The 17,373-nt window shown below is 38.8% G+C and overlaps 1 protein-coding gene and 2 long non-coding RNA genes across 8 annotated transcripts in view; 1 reads left to right on the plus strand and 2 right to left on the minus strand.

Moving 5' to 3' along the window:
- TBC1D31 (TBC1 domain family member 31) overlaps positions 1-17,373 on the plus strand; it is a 61,348-nt gene that overhangs the window by 40,791 nt on the left and 3,184 nt on the right. For 4 of the 6 annotated variants that reach the window (XM_027132361.1, XM_027132359.1, XM_027132363.1 and 1 more), the window contains 6 exons: positions 1,014-1,149; positions 6,029-6,121; positions 8,104-8,166; positions 8,685-8,825; positions 9,943-10,137; positions 10,964-11,087. In XM_027132361.1, the coding sequence (XP_026988162.1) occupies positions 1,014-1,149; positions 6,029-6,121; positions 8,104-8,166; positions 8,685-8,825; positions 9,943-10,137; positions 10,964-11,087 (752 nt within the window). The remainder of the gene's footprint in view (positions 1-1,013; positions 1,150-6,028; positions 6,122-8,103; positions 8,167-8,684; positions 8,826-9,942; positions 10,138-10,963; positions 11,088-17,373) is intronic. The other 2 variants (XM_027132360.1, XM_027132364.1) reach the window with 1 other exon arrangement.
- On the minus strand, positions 32-6,022 carry LOC113633809 (uncharacterized). The gene is made up of 3 exons (XR_003438347.1): positions 4,834-6,022; positions 1,061-1,125; positions 32-371 (listed from the first exon to the last, which is right to left on the minus strand). It is a non-coding gene; the product is annotated as an uncharacterized LOC113633809 (long non-coding RNA).
- Positions 14,696-17,373, minus strand: part of LOC113633810 (uncharacterized) — a 19,217-nt gene continuing 16,539 nt past the window's right edge. Inside the window, exons 2-3 of the long non-coding RNA XR_003438348.1 lie at positions 16,564-16,620; positions 14,696-14,873 (exon numbers count right to left, since the gene is read on the minus strand). This is a non-coding gene — a long non-coding RNA (uncharacterized LOC113633810). The remainder of the gene's footprint in view (positions 14,874-16,563; positions 16,621-17,373) is intronic.

Consider the following 17,373-nt stretch of genomic DNA (forward strand, 5'->3'; position numbering starts at 1 on the left):
TTAACACTTTGAAAAAAGCTGGACATCTGAGTTATTTTAATAATTTTTATTTCTGTCATTATTATGAAATTATATATAATTATATACAGTTTCACTTTGTATAGTATTACCCAGCTCTGCTATTTCCATTAAGCAAATGTTTAAGCTAATAAAAAGAAATTATAATACATTTTTCAAAAAATTGGCATGTAGTAAACTGTAATTCTAAAGCTATACTGAGTATAATATAACTTGCTCTGATTATTCAGAAGTAATACAAGATCTAAGGTACCTTTTACGGTGGGCAGAAATGCCTTGCAACACAATGCTGGGTAAATCATCTTTAGTGGAGTATAATTTTTTAAATTGTGTTTTAAACATATCTGTGTGACCTGAAAATGAAACATAAAATGATTGTCTCATTGTACATTTCATACTTTGGAGGACAAGGAAAGAAGTATTAAATGCTTATTCAATAATACATTAATAAGGCAAAATGTTTAAATTAGCTAAGATCATGGGATAAGCATTGAGATTAAGGCTAATTGTTGGGAAAATCACTTCTGTAAGTGTTTGTTGATTCTTACTTTTGGATAGGACTATGAAACAGATTTCTGGTGTGAATTTAAAAAAATTACTGAACTGACCCATCAGCCTTCTAAAATTCTAAAAGAATAAGCATACATAATCTTTGGTAACATTGGAGTATTTGGGGGGTGCCTTTTCTCAGATAAAGGATATTCATTGTATTGAGGTGATCTGAGTAGTAGACCTGTTAAAGAGAATTTTTGAGTATGAAGAAATAGCCAATTGCATGTGGACTTGTCACTTTCATGAATGCAGGCTTATTTTGTAATTGAGCGTTTTCATTTATATATTATAAAAACCCATGTTATGATAGCACCAGTTGAATTGGGAAAGCGGACCAAAATAGGTGGCAGGCCTTTCATTGTTGTGAAACATAGTATTTTTCCATTTAAATATATATTGGGAAATGATTTTATTTATTCCTCTTGATGTATTTTGTGTTTAAGACTAGCTGCTGTGAAAAGAGAGTTGAAAGTAAAGGAAGTGCACTTACAAGATGCTGCAAGAAGGCATCTTCTGCAGCTTCAGCAAGAACAGCGTGAAATGGAGCTAAGAAGACTGGATGATGAAATTGAGAGAAAGGTTTATTATTCTTAGTTCTCATACATTATCTCCATTAACTCTTACTTAAATGTAACGAACACCTTCAAGTTAAATAATATTCCTAGAGTTCACAAGGGATACTAAATAGCCCCTTTAGTTTTATGTAATTCTGCCCTGCCCCCAGCTATTCTTATTCTCTTTTATATTTCATTAATGGTTAAATGTTTTAGAAATGCCAGGAAAATGGGTCAGGTTGACGAGTGTCCTTGATGACTGTCTCTTTTAGAGAAGTATCAATTAAGCATGAAGTTAATTGTGAAGTAAGGGAAATGCTCCTTTTTAATATAAAAATTTACACATTGCCAGTCTAGAAAGATCTCCATTATAAAATATATGGAGTTAAAATGGACCTTCTCCACTCTTCTCTCATTTCATCCCCAGAGATAAATTATTTTAAAATGGCTATATATCTTTCTTTTTTATGGTTGCATAGTATTCCATTATATGGACATGTCATAGTTTACTTAACTAATCCTTTGCTGTTGGACATTTAGGTTGTTTGCAGTATTCTGCTGTACAAAACACTGCTAGATTGTGCATTCTCGGTACAAATCTTTGAGTAGTTGCACACATATTTTTGTTGAATAAATTCCAAGGTATGCCAGATTGTCCTCCAAAAATGAATCCACTTAGGTATTTTAAGAATATACGAGTACGGGCTTCCCTGGTGGCGCAGTGGTTGGGGGTCCGCCTGCCGATGCGGGGGATGCGGGTTCGTGCCCCGGTCCGGGAGGATCCCGTGTGCTGCGGAGGGGCTGGGCCCGTGGGCCATGGCCGCTGGGCCTGCGCATTCAGAGCCTGTGCTCTGCGGCGGGAGAGGCCGCGGCGGTGGGAGGCCCGCGTACCGCAAAAAAAAAAAAAAGAGAGAATATAAGAGTACCGATACCCTAGTTAATTTGGAGTGCATCAGTCTTAATATTTGCCAGTCTGATAGGTGATAGGTGAAAAACGGTTTTGTTTTTTGTGCTAATGATGTTACCTGTCTCTTTATTTATTTATATTTACTTTTTCGGGCGGTACGCGGGCCTCTAACCGCTGCGGCCTCTCCCGTTGCGGAGCACAGGCTCCAGACGCGCAGGCTCAGCGGCCATGGCTCACGGGCCCAGCCGCTCCGCGGCATGTGGGATCTTCCCAGACCGGGGCACGAACCCGTGTCCCCTGTATCGGCAGGCGGACTCTCAACCACTGCGCTACCAGGGAAGCCCAGTCTCTTCATTTATTTATCTTCGTTTGTAGAACTAAAAATTGCATATCTAAATCGTTTTTCCATTTTTCTACCAAGTTACTCTTTTTCTTACCAATTTACACAGGCTCTTTTATCATTTGGGGCAGCAGTGTCCAATAGAAATATGATGTGAGCCACATGGGTAATTTTAAGTTTTCTAATGGCCACATTAAAAAGTAAGAAGAAACAGGTGAAATTAATTTTAATAATATTTAACTCAGTATATCTGAAATTATCTTTGCAGTATGTCATTAGTAAACATTGTCATTGAGATGTTTTACCTTTTGTTTGTACGAAGTATTCGAAATCTAATAGTTTATACTTGTAGCACACCTCAATTGGGGCTAATCACATTTTAAGTGACTCAGCAGTTATATGTGGCTATAGTGCTTGCCTCACAGCATAGAGTCAGGGCATTAATCCTTTTGTCTGTTGAGAATGTTTTGCTCGGTCTGTGTTTCTTGACTCTTAAGAATGTTTGCAGTGTCTTTTTTTCATTATGTAAAATATTTTAATTTTTGGATAACCAACTTCATTAGTTTTTTATGACTTCTAGGTTTTCTGTCATGTTTATTAACCTTCCCATTTAAGGTTATATTACCACTTATGCCTATTTTCTTCCAGTTCTGTAGTTTTCTGTTGTTTTTTTAAATCTTTGATTATCTTTTTAATTATTTATTTACTTATTTATTTATGGCTGTGTTGGGTCTTTGTTGCTGCGCGTGGGCTTCCTCTAGTTGTGGCGAGCAGGGGCTACTCTTCATTGAGGTTCGCGGGCTTCTCATTGCGGTGGCTTCTTTTGTTGTGGAGCATGGGCTCTAGGCGCGCAGGCCTCAGTAGTTGTGGCATGCGAGCTCAGTAGTTGTGGCTCGCGGGCTGTAGAGCGTGGGCTCAGTAGTTGTGGCGCACAGGCTTAGTTGCTCCGCGGCATGTGGGATCTTCCCGGACCAGGGCTCGAACCCGTGTCCCCTTCATTGGCAGGCGGATTCTTCACCACTGTGCCACAGGGAAGTCCCTAAGAGTCAGCAGATTATTGTGTGCCAGCAAATCTGACCCACCACCTGTTTTGTTAAGGCTCGTGAGTTACAATGGTTTTAACATTTTCAGTAGTTAAAAAAAATCGGAATCAAAGAATAATAATTCATGACATGAAAATTATATTAAATTTTTAAAACATGAAATTCAAATTTCAGTGACCATAAATACAGTTTCATTGGAAAACGATCACACTTATTTGTTTACATATTTCTTCGGCTGCTTTCGCACTACAACAGCAGAGGTGACTAGCTGACACAAACGATGTCCCACAAAGCCTAAAGTATTTAACTCTGAGACCCTTTACAGGAAAAGTTTGCCAGCCCCTGATGTGTCTGAAAATTGAATATAAGGAATGAGTTAGGAACCAAGCTTACTTCTTTCCAAAGGCAAGTCAGTTTTCCCAGCAGCATTTGTTGAATATTAGCGAAGTCATTTTGCCAGCTGATGGTTATTAAATGTTCAGTTCCCTTATAAACTTGATCTCCTCCTTTGCTGTCTATTCCTAAGCCAGTACCACACTGTGTGAATAACACCTGTGTAATGTTTTACTAATTAGTAGGCCTAATTACCATAATTAGTGTGCCTTTTAAAGGGTTTTCTTGGGGGCTTCCCTGGTGGCGCGGTGGTTGAGAGTCCGCCTGCCGATGCAGGTGGACACGGGTTCGTGCCCCGGTCCGGGAAGATCCCACATGCCGCGGAGCGGCTGGGCCCGTGAGCCATGGCCGCTGAGCCTGCGCGTCCGGAGCCTGTGCTCCGCAACGGGAGAGGCCACAACAGTAAGAGGCCCGCGTACCGCAAAAAAAAAAAAAAAAGTTTTCTTCAGTATTCTCAAATGTTTTTCATTTCAAATAGACTTTGAAAATTTTCTCTCTCCCTCTCTCTCTCTCTCTCTCTCTCTCTGAATCCCCCCATCCTATTGGAATTTTTATTAGGATTGCATTGAATTTGTAAACTAATTAAGGAGTTTCAAACTTGCTTTTGATAAAGTAGTAAATATTTAAATTTTTCTTAAGATTTTCATTCATCTATATTAATAATCTATTATCTCTTTTTATAGCATGAGATAATACTTTGTTTTGTTTAAAGCCAATTAACTTTAAGTTGGTTTTTAAAATCCATGATTTCTTTTAACTATCTCATCTAGTAAATGAGGTTGGTAATTCATTATTCTAGAAAATCTGTGTTCTTCCCCAAAAGTAATACAGGCTTAGAACTCTGATCTCTTTATTCCAAACCCCTTTGAGATAGTGGAAGGCAGTTTTTTTGGTGAAAGAATCCTGTCAAGTCCTTTCAATGGCACGATCTGGCCTCTGCCTCCCATTCCAGCCTCCTGCCCTTCCATCTCCCTGGTCTGATAGTGAGCTCTGACCCTGCTAAATAGCAGAAGCTTCTCTACTCACCGTTCAGGCACCAGCAGGAAAGGCAGCTTGAGTCCAAAGTGACACGTACAAGTGACACAGACATCTGTTAGTAGCAAGCAAAGTTGATCTGTTTTGCTCTGGTACATAGCTGTTTGTATCTCTGAAAATTCATGAGCAAAAGAGCTTCTGTAATTGAAATTCCTAAAAAGCATTATTTGCTATGCCAAACGTCTCCTCCACCTCAGCATTATAACTACTCTTGCCTCATCAACTCAAGTCTCCCCACCTCTGAGCTAACTGCTTTCTCAGGAACCTCTTTAAGGTGAACTGGTTTTCCGTCCGTGGTTTTTTTACTCCTTGGATGCATGTCCTTGCACATCCCACTATACTCTCATTTTTACTGTTTGTTTCTCTGATTATATGTATTTGATAGTTTGTCTACAATATCTAACACTTTGCCTTATGCGTGTAAGTAGTAATGCAATCATTAACCGTTTACTGGTTGGATGAAATGATTAGGTTAGATGCCTCATGGGTTATAGTTTGTTTTGTTTTGTTCTGAAACACATATCATGTTATTCTCACTCCTAAAGGATGAGCATTTTAGGCAGCCAAGTATTTAAGACAGTTCCCAGGAGTCTCTAGTATCTAAAGAGTTCCTGATCCAAATCCTCTAGTGTATAGGACTGAAAAGCTCCCAAGTAATCAGATTTTGAGAAAGGTGAACTTTAAATGGGCTAAGTCCAAGCAGGGCACATACAGGCTGAACAGTCCACAGTAAATTTTAACTTGAAATTACTAGTTGCCAAACCGAATTTAGAAAAGTATAGAAGTTTAATCAAAAAGAACATTAAATAAATGTTATATCGAATAAGATTAAACATTTTATATTTTTATCCACTGTGAATTGAAATTGCTCAAGTTTTTCTAACTCATAATATGGCTAATGTAATATGGAAAGAGCTGCCATCTGTTCTCCCAGTCTGGGCAGATGAGCATATGGTAATTGTGTTTTCTTTTTTAGAAAATTATGCTTAACTTTAACTCAGACGTTATTTCTAGATTCCACAGTGAATGTTAATGGATTGGCAATTACTCTGGTTTCAAAAACCCAATACCTCTTATTTTAAATGCATTTAGCGGGTTGTTCATATCACAAGATTACTTCATCTATTAAACAAAAAATATTTATGTAAATTGTTTTTGGTATTGACAGTCTGTTATTTGGCCGTAGGTACGTATGAGAGATCGAGACATTGTTGCCACAGCCAAAGACCTAGAAGTGAGACGTCTGGAACTCGGATCACAAAAGAGCCTTCACGAGAAGGTAGAAATCAACAACTTCCAATAGAAGAAAAGCAGAGTTTGTACGAACTCTTTTTAGACAGTTTATTCAAGGTTTTTTAATGTTCATTTTATTTTCTTTTTCAAGAAGAGTATAGTGTTATCCAGGATTGTAAGGTAGCCAGAATGTCTGAATGCACAGTTTGTTGTAATTCTTTAATTCATGTTTCTCTTAACAACTTAGTCTAGTGTCTGAAGCACCAGATGTAAGCCCCAGATTTTGCCTCAGGATCTTTTACTAACTTCCTAAGTTTCCTCATATCTGTGTAACAGTGACTGCAGAATTACCCCAGTACTTCACAAGGATCCTACCAGGTAAGTCAGGTACGAGCTGTAAAGCACTCGAAATTTGAAGCTTCTGGAATCAAATCAGCAAGGACCTACTTTAGCACGTATAATTCAGTTTCCAAGACACTGGAAACTTTCTTACTGCTGTAGATATTTTTTGTTGGGGAAAAGCATTATGTTACTCATTTATTTAATGTTGAAACCACGTTTTCACTTCCTTCAGTCCTCTTAAAGTCAGACTGAGTTTGAAATTAGCGATAACTACAAATACGTAACAGGTAACGTGCATATGATTGTTTGTTGCTCACATTAAATAAGATTTAAAACATAGCATCCATTCATAACTACAACACTTTAAGTTTCTACACTGAACTTTTTCTAAATCTGAGCCCCAGGAATTTACACTGAGTCTCCTATGATTTTGAATTACAATTCATTCATTTGAACTAAGCTTGAGGTTATTTTTTTACTATCTTTTCTGCGGGGGAGGTGGAGTGGTGGCACCGGGGGCATGATTTCAGAATTAACAGAAATTTTGCAAGAAAATACTAAAAATTTCAAAGTGTTTTTCTCTCAGATTCTCAAATATTAACATTTTGCTAAGTTTGCATTATCCTTCTCTTTCTGTCTATACACACACACACTTTTTTTTCCTGAGCTGTTTGAGTTGCAGACATTATGCTCTTTTACCCCTGAATACTTCATTGTATATTTTCTACAAGGAATCCTTATTACATAATCGCAGTACAGTGATCAAAATCAGCACATTAACATATTATTATCTGTTGTATAAACTGTATTCACATTTTATCAGTTGTCCTAAACATGTCTTTTATAGCAAAAGAAAATCTAAGCTACTCCATTTGTTTCAGTTGTCATGTTTCTTTATTCTCCTCTCAGTTGGAACCACTCCTGAGTCTTGTCTTTATATTTTATGACACTTATACTTTTGAAGTATATAGGCCAGATATATTGTAGAATGTTCCTCAATTAGCATTTGTCGTTTACCTGTTGACTAATATCAAGCACCTTTTCATATGTTCGTTGTCCGTTTTTATATCTTCTTCGGAGATCATGTGGTTAATGTCTGTTTAAAGCACGTAGGGCCATACTTTCTTGGTTTTTGTTATATCGTGTAATTTTTTGTTGAAAACTAGCTATTTTAAGTAAGAGGACATTTCTGGAAATCACATTCTTTTCTCTCCTAAGGGTCTCTTGTTGTTTCTTTGCTTAGTGACTTTTCTGAATTATTCTGTAAAGTATTCTTTGTCATGCGTAGCCACTGAAGTCTCTACTCAGGTAGCCTGGTGACTAGACAGAGATTTCCTTAGATCCCTTGAACCAGAAAGCCTCTAGTCTTTGCCGAGAGGCACCGTGTGCATCATTTTCGGGCACACTTTCAACACTCAAGTTAGATAGTTTACAACTCTCTTAGATTTCACTTCCTGATTTTGCAAACCTCAGTTCACCAGAGCTGAGCGCTTAGGACCTTCTCAGGTCTGAGCATTCACACAGCCCTTGGCACGCGCACATTGTACACATGCACACGGCCTTCTGAAGTCCCTGGAATCTATTGGAGCATTTCAGAGCCCCCTATAGGTATCTGATTCCCCAGCTTTTCCTACAAAGCTTTTTGATTGGCCTGTTGTTTGCTCTGTGATCCACTGCCTTGGACAGTTACGATGTTCAACAGTTTCCCCTGATGGTTTTCAGCAGATATCCCCAGGGAAAAGGCTACAGGTGAGTTATGAGTCAGGTCAAATAAAAACAGCCTTGAAAGTGGGGTCTTCCAAGTCAGATGGTGACAGTTCTCTGGGAGTGGGAGTTACAAGGACCTCAACTCCATTTTGTCCCCTCCATTGGCTGCCAGGCTAATGATTTTCAAAGCTAATGGCAGAGCTTAGGGGTGGCTGGAATAGGAATAGGAATAATGCAAGTTTAAAATGCCATAAAGTTGGTCTTTCTTACTAAGATTCAGCCATTTTTATGAATAAATGCTCCCCAGATTGCTGTAAGCCTTCAGTTTATTTCCAGAGTTCTGAAAAAAGTTTGTTTTGCCAGTGATCTCAGTGCTTTTATAGATGAGAGAATTTTCAGAGGTCCTTACTCTTATTTCCACTGATGTCACCACTGTTTGCTTTACTTTGAAAATTAGATGATTACAGTTTTGGTATTCTGAAAAAGAGCAAAGACGTTTTTGTGTTCTAACATCATTATTATATGGATTGGTGATTTTTTTAAAATGATTTCTTTAACAGAATCTCATTAGAAATCAAGAAGCTATTGCAAAAGAAATGAGAGAAGATGCAGACGCCAATAAACGAAAAGTGGATCTTGAAGATCACATGTTTCATAGACCGATAGGAACAGATCAGACTCAGAACCAAAAAGCTCAGAAGGTAAAAATATGATAAATTTAGTGTATCTATAGAAGGAGGAATTATCATCTGCCATTCTTTTAAAAGAAGGAATTTAATAATGAACTCTATAAAGTTAATTTGTTTCTTTGCTTCAGTTATCACAGTTCCTAGGAATTCACATTATTTTATTTAGAGGCTACTTACTTCACTGACAGCCATATACATGTGTCTTTTATACTCTTAGAGAATTTCAAGACTTGGAAGAAAATACATAGGGAATAACTTTATAAATTTTAGTGCCCTACATTGTTAAGTCTCCGAAATTATCCCTGAGTGGATTAGTTGCAAAACATCAGGCCTCTGCCTGGTATATAAGCCAGCGTTTCCAAAGTGTATTCTGTAGAATATCAATAACTAGTATTAAATAAAATGGGGATGACACGTATTGAAAACGCTGTCTTAAAGTTAGGTATTTCCATGCCAGGTTTGAGGATATGGCACATTGTGAATCTTTAAGAAAGTTTCTTAAACTTATCTTATAGAATTTCTTGCGGAGTATCCTTTCAGAAATGCTGGCTTAAATGAATGGAAATAGAATTTGAGGGCTTCAGCATAGAACTTTGTCAATTATCCCTTTAACGAAATGGTAAGTGGGTCTGTGGCAGGGCCTGGCCCTGTTCCAAAAGCCAGGAATGGTGTAAGATTTCCCTACCTTCTGTTCTGTCCCTTGGCTTCCCCCCCAGAATATCCCCTGCCCCCTTTTTTGTCCTTATAGGCTTTTGTCCAGTCTGTAAAAATAGGTTCTTCTGACTCCTTTTCAAAGGACTGAAACATAGGAATTGTTTAATTCCACCCATCCCTTAGCCTAGAAGTTCTCAACCTTGGCTATACATTAGAACCACTTGAAGAGCTTTCTAGAAGTACCAATATCCAGCTGATAAAGAGATTGATTTAGTTGGTTTGTGGTGGAGCCTGGACATCAGTTTGTTTTAAACACGTGGTGGAGCCTGGACATCAGTTTGTTTTAAACACTGAGGTGATTCTAATATGCAACCAGGGTTGTGAACATCTGTCCTGGACACTTGGATACATTGAATGGACATACCGTATTTTATGTAGTCTAAACTTGTTTCTGAAATTTACGAATTGTTCTTAGTTAGTTGAAGAAAATTTGGCAAAAGCTGAACAAGCATGTCTAAATACTGACTGGCGAATTCAAGCTTTACATAAACAAAGATGCGATGATCTACACCGAAATGAATGTTACCAGGAAGTAGCCAAACTGCTTCAGAAAAACAGAAAGAAAGAAATGGAAGTATTAAATGCAGTGATGGAGGGGGAAGCTAAAAAGGTAAGAATGGTGTTATAAACTTCTTGTTATTAATCATTTAAATCTTGAAATAGTACATAATCAAATGGCAATAGCATCAAACCACATAATGTGTGTTTGAAAAGATCTTAAAGATGATCTAATTTTAATACGTAGAGCTCAGAGAAGTCCAATGTTGATGCCACCTAAGAATGACTAAGTGTCTTTCTCAGTTACATTAGTGTCTCAACTTCCCAACCTCGTGGATTTGTTCTAGCTGATTGTATAATATTACTACTTTAATTTACCTAATTTTTTATACTAGCAACGTAAAAGACTTTGAACAGTTAGGAATTATATGTAGCTATTAGTAACAAAAACCAAAATAACAGTAACTATAAGCAAGATAGAAGTATTTTTCTTTTTCACATGAAAAGTCTGGAGGTGGGCAGTCCACGGTTGGTATCCTGGCTCCAAGGTCATCAGAAAAACTGCCTCCTTCAACCTTTCTGCACTATTTCCTGGAGCATGTCTTTCATTCTCATGGATACCTTTCCATCCATTAATTTTAAAAACTCAATCCCATAAGGTTTGAGATCTGAAATGTATTGAAATGAATTATTTCAGTGACAGTTGGGGCCTGTATGGCACTCTGAGGAATTGAATAGTAGGGACGTCAGAAGTGCCTCTGCTTTCAGGGTTCTTCAACAGCCTTGAGCCAAGACAGGCACCCAGATTCCCTAATACCAAATAAATCCTACGTGCCTTGGAAATATAAAGTAGAGGAGACAAAAGGGGCTACTTCACTATAGGAACTTGCATTAGCATAAATTTATGTGATTTTTTTTTTTCATTTATTTGTATTTAGTGGGAGGAAGCTGAAGAACAGGACTTTCATTTGAAATCAGTAAAGAAAGCTGCTGCTCCTTCAGATGCCTCTAGAAGGTGGTTCCTGGAGAATGAGATACACGCTCAACATCCATGTCATAAAGGTGAGCATCGTGAATGCTTCTCTCTCCCTTCATGGTGTTAACACCTTCATTCATTTACTGTGGTCTCTCATCACGGATAAATCCCTGAGATGTATTTTGGCACTTTTAGTCAAATTAGTGCTCAGTTAAAAGGGTGGGATGAGGAGGTGGGGCTGTTTAAAAAAAAAAAAAAGCGGGCTTCCCTGGTGGCGCAGTGGTTGAGAGTCCGCCTGCAGATGCAGGGGACGCGGGTTTGTGCCCCGGTCCGGGAGGATCCCACATGCCACGGAGCGGCTGGGCCCGTGAGCCATGGCCGCTAGGCCTGCGCATCCAGAGCCTGTGCTCCGCAGCGGGAGAGGCCACAACAGTGAGAGGCCCACTTACTGCAAAAAAAAAAAAAGCTCCAATTAAGAAAAATTTCTCAGCCATCCTGTAGAATTGTTTTATTCCACGGTCCTTGGCATCCCCTTAATGTACTAGACTATGATTTGTTCCCAAAGTGCTATTTCTAGTTAATTTTAGTAAAAATGTGTGCTTTGCCAATAGCTGGTCCTCAGAACAACAGTTTATTAAAGTAACACAAGGAAACTTATTATAGAATCTAATCAAACATTAGGTTTTGGTGCAAGGCTTACCAGTGGCATTCAATGAAAAATCAAACTTTTAATTTAAAATTCTTGGAAATTCCCTGGCAATCCAGTGGTTAGGACTCAGCGCTTTCACTGCCGTGGTCCGGGTTCAATCCCTGGTTGGGGAACTAAGATCCCACAAGCCCCACGGCACGGCCAAAATAATAATAATAATTTAAAATTCTAAAATAGAGTACCTTTACAGGGAACTTCTGTCTTACTATATCTTGTATTGTTTCAGTCTTTTATAAAATGTTTATGTATTACTTTTTAAAATAACAGCCTTACTGATGTGTAATTCACATGCCCTACCATTCACCTATTAAAAATATACAATTCAACAGTATTATGTTACCATATATTAAAAAATATATTCAGAGTTGTGCAGCTATCACCACGATCGATTTTAGAACATTTTCACAGCCCCAAATAAACCCCATGGCCATTTGCGGTCACTCCTCATTTCCTGCTACTCCCCCCAGCCCTTGGCAACCACTAATCTACCCGTTTCTGGAGATTTGCCTATTCAGGAAATTTCATATACATGGAATCATATGCTACACGGTCCTTTGTGTCTGACTTCTTTCACTAGCATGATGTTTTGAGGTTCAACCATGTTGTAGCATATATCAGTACTTCACTCCTTTTTAATGCAGAATAATATTCCATTGTATGAGTATTCCACATTTTATTTATCCATTCATCAATTGATAGACATTTGGGTTGTGTCCACTTTTGGGCTTTTATGACTAATGCTGCTCTGTGCCTTACCTTTGTCATTGCTTTTGTAGTGCACAGATTGAAAAGCAAAAATAGAGGTTAGATGCTATCATCATTTAATTAGGCTGCTTTTGAAACCCCTCATCACCTCTCACGCTTTTGGGTTTAGGTCCCAAATAGCGCCCGGAGCCCTTGGGGGAAGTGGGGAGCAGAATGTCACAAATTAAAAGACACAAACCACTGGAGCTGCCACTTCTCCCTAACCCTGTCACACTTACCCCAACATTAGAAAGAAAAGAAATTTGAGACTTGGAGAACCTACGAATTTAGAAATGGAAAAGGAAAGAGACTGCAAAAAGCTCCCTGCGTCCGTAGTCTTCCTACATGTGGCCCTTCCGCCTCCAGGGTGCCTTCCTCCCAGGCCACCTACGCTTTTTCGACGTTCCTAAATTTCACCAATGAGAGATAGTTTGGTTAATAATCATTCATTTTTCAAAAGGCAAATGTGTAAGGATTTGATCATCGCCTTAATCAGGGTGTGTAGATTAAATCCGTGTCACTTAATCCTAAAACTGGAGGCTAATCAGCTATAATTAGGAGAACGGCATGTTGACTGCAAGTGCTCAGCATTGGTTTGTCACTCAGAGCCTAGAAGTGAGGCACCAGGAAGTAGGAAGCAGGTGAGTGTGCCAACGACAGATCATTTATTTATATTTGTGCCTAGTGTCAATCTTTATTAGCAATGGGGGGGGAATTCTTATTGTTTCCCAAAAAATAGAACCTTCTGGACAATGTGGATGACCCTCACTGCTTCTGAAATCCTAGGCCCATAAACTTAAACTGAACAGCGAGTGATGTCTTATCAAATATTAGTCCAGATTTTTAATGGGCAAAGGATTTGAACAGACAGTTCTCCAGAGAAGATATACAATGACGAATACACGTATGAAAAGATGTTCAGCTTAAATTAGTCATTAGGGAAATACAAATCAAAACCACATGAGAAAACATTCAAATTAAAAATAGATATACAGTGAGATACAACTTCACGATCAGTAGCATGGATGTAATCCATTAACAAGTGGGGGCAAGGATCAGAGGAATTGGAACAGTGCTGGTGGGAATGTGACGTGGTACAGCCACTTTGGGAAACAGTCTGGCAGTTCCTCAAAAGGTTAAATGTAGAGAGACTGTATGACCCAGCAGTTCCACTCCTAGTATATACCCAAGAGAACTGAAAACACATCCCTACAAAAACTGGTACATTGAATGCTCACAGCATCATCATTCATAATAGCCCAAAAGTAGAAACAACGCAAATACCCATCAAATGAGGAGTGGATAAACAAAATATGGTATATCCACACAATGGAATCTTACTTAGTGATAAAAAGGAATTAACTACTGATTCATGCTACAAAATGGATGAACCTTGAAAACCTTATGCTAAGTTAAAGCAGCTAGACCAAAAGGCCACATGTTAATATGATTCTATTCATGAAATGCCCAGAATAGGCAAACCTGTAGAGGCAGAAGGGGGTTAGTGGTTTGTGGGTGGGAGGGGTAGGGGAGTGGGCCACTAGTGGGTAAGACGTTTATTTAGGGGGTGATGAAAATGTTCTAGAATTAGTGGTGATGATTATACAACTCTAAGTATACTAAAAACACTGAACTGTACCCTTGAAAGGGGTGAATTCTGTGGTATGTGAATTACCTCAGTGAAACTTATTTTTTTAATGACATTCGTAAATGCTGGTTGCCAGGTAGAGCCACTGAACCAGGTTTTAAAGCGACTGGGCCTTGAAGAAAGGGAAGAGCTTAGAGCAATTGGAGGACATTTCAGGGAGGGAGGATTTCATGGTGTGGTGCAGGAGCCCAGGCTGGATGTCGGGAACACCGGGTTCTGGTTCCAGCCTCATGGTCAACGAAGACAGAGTTTAAAGAATCTTAGCCAGAGTCAACAAGCTGTGTATCTCTGGTTAGTTTATTTACCCACTTGTGTTTCATTTGTGCCTATTAAGAAATGTTTACTGGTCTTCAGTTTCCTCATTTGTAAAATGAGAAGATTATAGACTAGGCGATTTTTAATTTTGTTACAGTTCTCACGTTATATTACACCATTTTCTAACCACTGACAGTCTGTGGGTCCCTCTGAGGCTCTCTCCCAGAAACATGCACATACACGTACACACACACACAGCACTTTCCCATAATCATTTTTGTGGATTCCCCAACCAAACGCCTCCATGAACTCCTTGCATGAGACAGAACTTGTTAAAAGTAATGAATCAGTGGCAGAGATTTGCCTGTCGTGGTGATTCAGGTTAGGCCAGCTGGAGCAGAGAGCTTCTGTACAAGAATGGTTAAAGATATCACTGAAGCATGTAGGTGATGGGGACCTTCAGGCTGAGCAGTGGGCTTCCTCCTGTTGACCAGCCTGGCTGCAGAGCAGAATGGCCTGCGGAAGACAGAGTACAGGGCTTGCCTCCTGGGCAAGGAACGTGGTTAGGGAAAGGAAGGAAATTTAGTTTGTACCTTTTTGTTCCTTTCGAATTTTGTGAGGTACAGGTAATACCACTTCAGTAAATAAATACTAATTTTAAATAATAAGAATCACTTTTGGGGCTTTAAAATAAATACATTAAATGAAGGAAAAAAGCAAGTTGTAGTGCAAAAAGGTATAGAAAAAAGAACTTTCACTTTTTACTGTACTATTTATATGTTCAAATTTGTTACAGTTAGCCAGTGACTGGCAATCTTTTGATACATTACAAATTTTTTAAAAAATGCATAGTCAGGACCTCACATTTAATTCTGTAGATTTAAAAAAAAAATGGAAAGGGCTTCCCTGGCGGCGCAGTGGTTAAGAATCCGCCTGCCAATGCAGGGGACATGGGTTTGATCCCTGGTCCAGGAAGATCCCACATGCCACAGAGCAACTAAGCCCGTGCGCCACAACTACTGAAGCCCACGTGCCTAGAGCCCGTGCTCCACAACAAGAGAAGCCACCGCGATAAGAAGCCCATGCACTGCAACCAAGAGTAGCCCCCGCTCGCCACAGCTAGAGAAAGCCCACGCACAGCAACGAAGACTCAGTGCAGCCAAAATTAAATAATTTTTTAAAAAAAACGGAAAGCTAGATTTTTGTTTTAAAGTTTCACAGGTGGATCTGCTCAGCAGTGTTTGAAACGTTGCTATAAGCAAAGGGGGGGAACCACTGGCTGTGTGATATTTACAAGACGGCATTTAATTCATCCTCCCCAATAGCCGTGGGCAGGAGGGATACAGGACAGATGAGAGACAAGGAACTGTGAGATCTCAGATTTGGAAGGATCTGATATGTGAATCATCTCTGCAACATTGCAATAGTGGTTATCCAGCCTATGCCAGAACGCTAATAGAGCTGGTGAGCGCGTTACCTCATTCCATTTTCTGCCAGTATTTTATTTAAAAGTTGCTCCTTCCTTATGTAAAGCTGAACCTGCTTTTCTTTTTGTAAACCGTCTCATTAAAAACTGTTCTCTGGTCAGAATGGCCATCAGAAAAGTCTACAAATAAATGCTGGAGGTGTAGAGAAAAGGGAACCTTCCTACACTGTTGGTGGGAATGTAGATTGGTGCAGCCACTATGGAGAACAGTATGGAGGTTCCTTAAAAAACTAAAAAGAGAATTACCATATGGCCTAGCAATTCCATTCCTGGGCATATATCCAGAAAAGACGAAAACTCTAATTCGAAAAAATACATGCACCCTAATGTTCACTACAGCACTATTCACAATAGCCAAGACATGGAAGCAACCTAAATGTCCATCAACTAATGAATGGATAAAGAAGATGTAATACATATATACGATGGAATACTACTCAGCCTTAAAAAAGAATGAAATAATGCCATTTGCAACATGGATGGACCTAGAGATTATAATACTAAGTGAAGTAAGCCAGACAGAGAAAGATGAATCATATGATGTCACTTATATGTGGAATCTTTAAAAATGATACAAATGAACTTATTTATGAAACAAACAGACATAGAAAACAAACTTGTGGTTACCAAAGGGGAAAAGGGGGAGAGGGATAAATTAGGAGTATGGGATTAACAGATACACACTACTATATATAAAATAGATAAACAACAGGGACTTACTGTATAGCACAGAGAACTATATTCAGTATCTTGTAATAAGCTGGAATACAAAAGAATCTGAAAAAGAATACATAAATGAATCACTTTTCCATACACCTGAAACTAACACAACATTGTAAATCAACTACAATTAAAAAAAAACAAGCTATTCTCTGGAGCAATGCAGATTATGCTTACTACCATGATAGCCCTTCAGATATTTTAAGATGCCTCTTATATTCCATTCCCTGACACCAGTTCAAAATTAATCATTTGGTAATTAGTCCCATTATCTTAATGACTCATTGAGCTAAAACAATGAGTTAAAACCATTAGCTGAACACATATGTATGGAATCTAAAAAAAAAAAAAAAGATGGTTCTGAAAAACCTAGGGGCAGGATAGGAATAAAGATGCAGATGTAGAGAATGGACTTGAGGACACAGGGAGAGGGAAGGGTAAGCTGGGATGAAGTGAGAGAGTGGCATGGACATATATACACTACCAAATGTAAACTAGATAGCTAGTGGGAAGCAGCCGCATAGCACAGGGAGATCAGCTCGATGCTTTGTGACCACCTAGAGGGGTGGGATAGGGACAGTGGAAGGCAGACACAAGAGGGAGGGGATATGGAGATATATCTCTATGTATAGCTGATTCACTTTGTTATAAAGCAGAAACTAACACAGCATTGTAAAGCAATTATACTCCAGTAAAGATGTTAAAAAATTAATTAATTTTAAAACACACACACACACACACACACACACACACACACACACACACACACACACACACACACACACACACACACACACACACACACACACC

The sequence above is a fragment of the Aethalodelphis obliquidens genome, unplaced genomic scaffold (genome assembly GCF_003676395.1).
Source record: "Aethalodelphis obliquidens isolate GAN/ISIS:26980383/991018 unplaced genomic scaffold, ASM367639v1 scaffold41, whole genome shotgun sequence".
Classification (NCBI taxonomy): domain Eukaryota; kingdom Metazoa; phylum Chordata; class Mammalia; order Artiodactyla; family Delphinidae; genus Aethalodelphis; species Aethalodelphis obliquidens.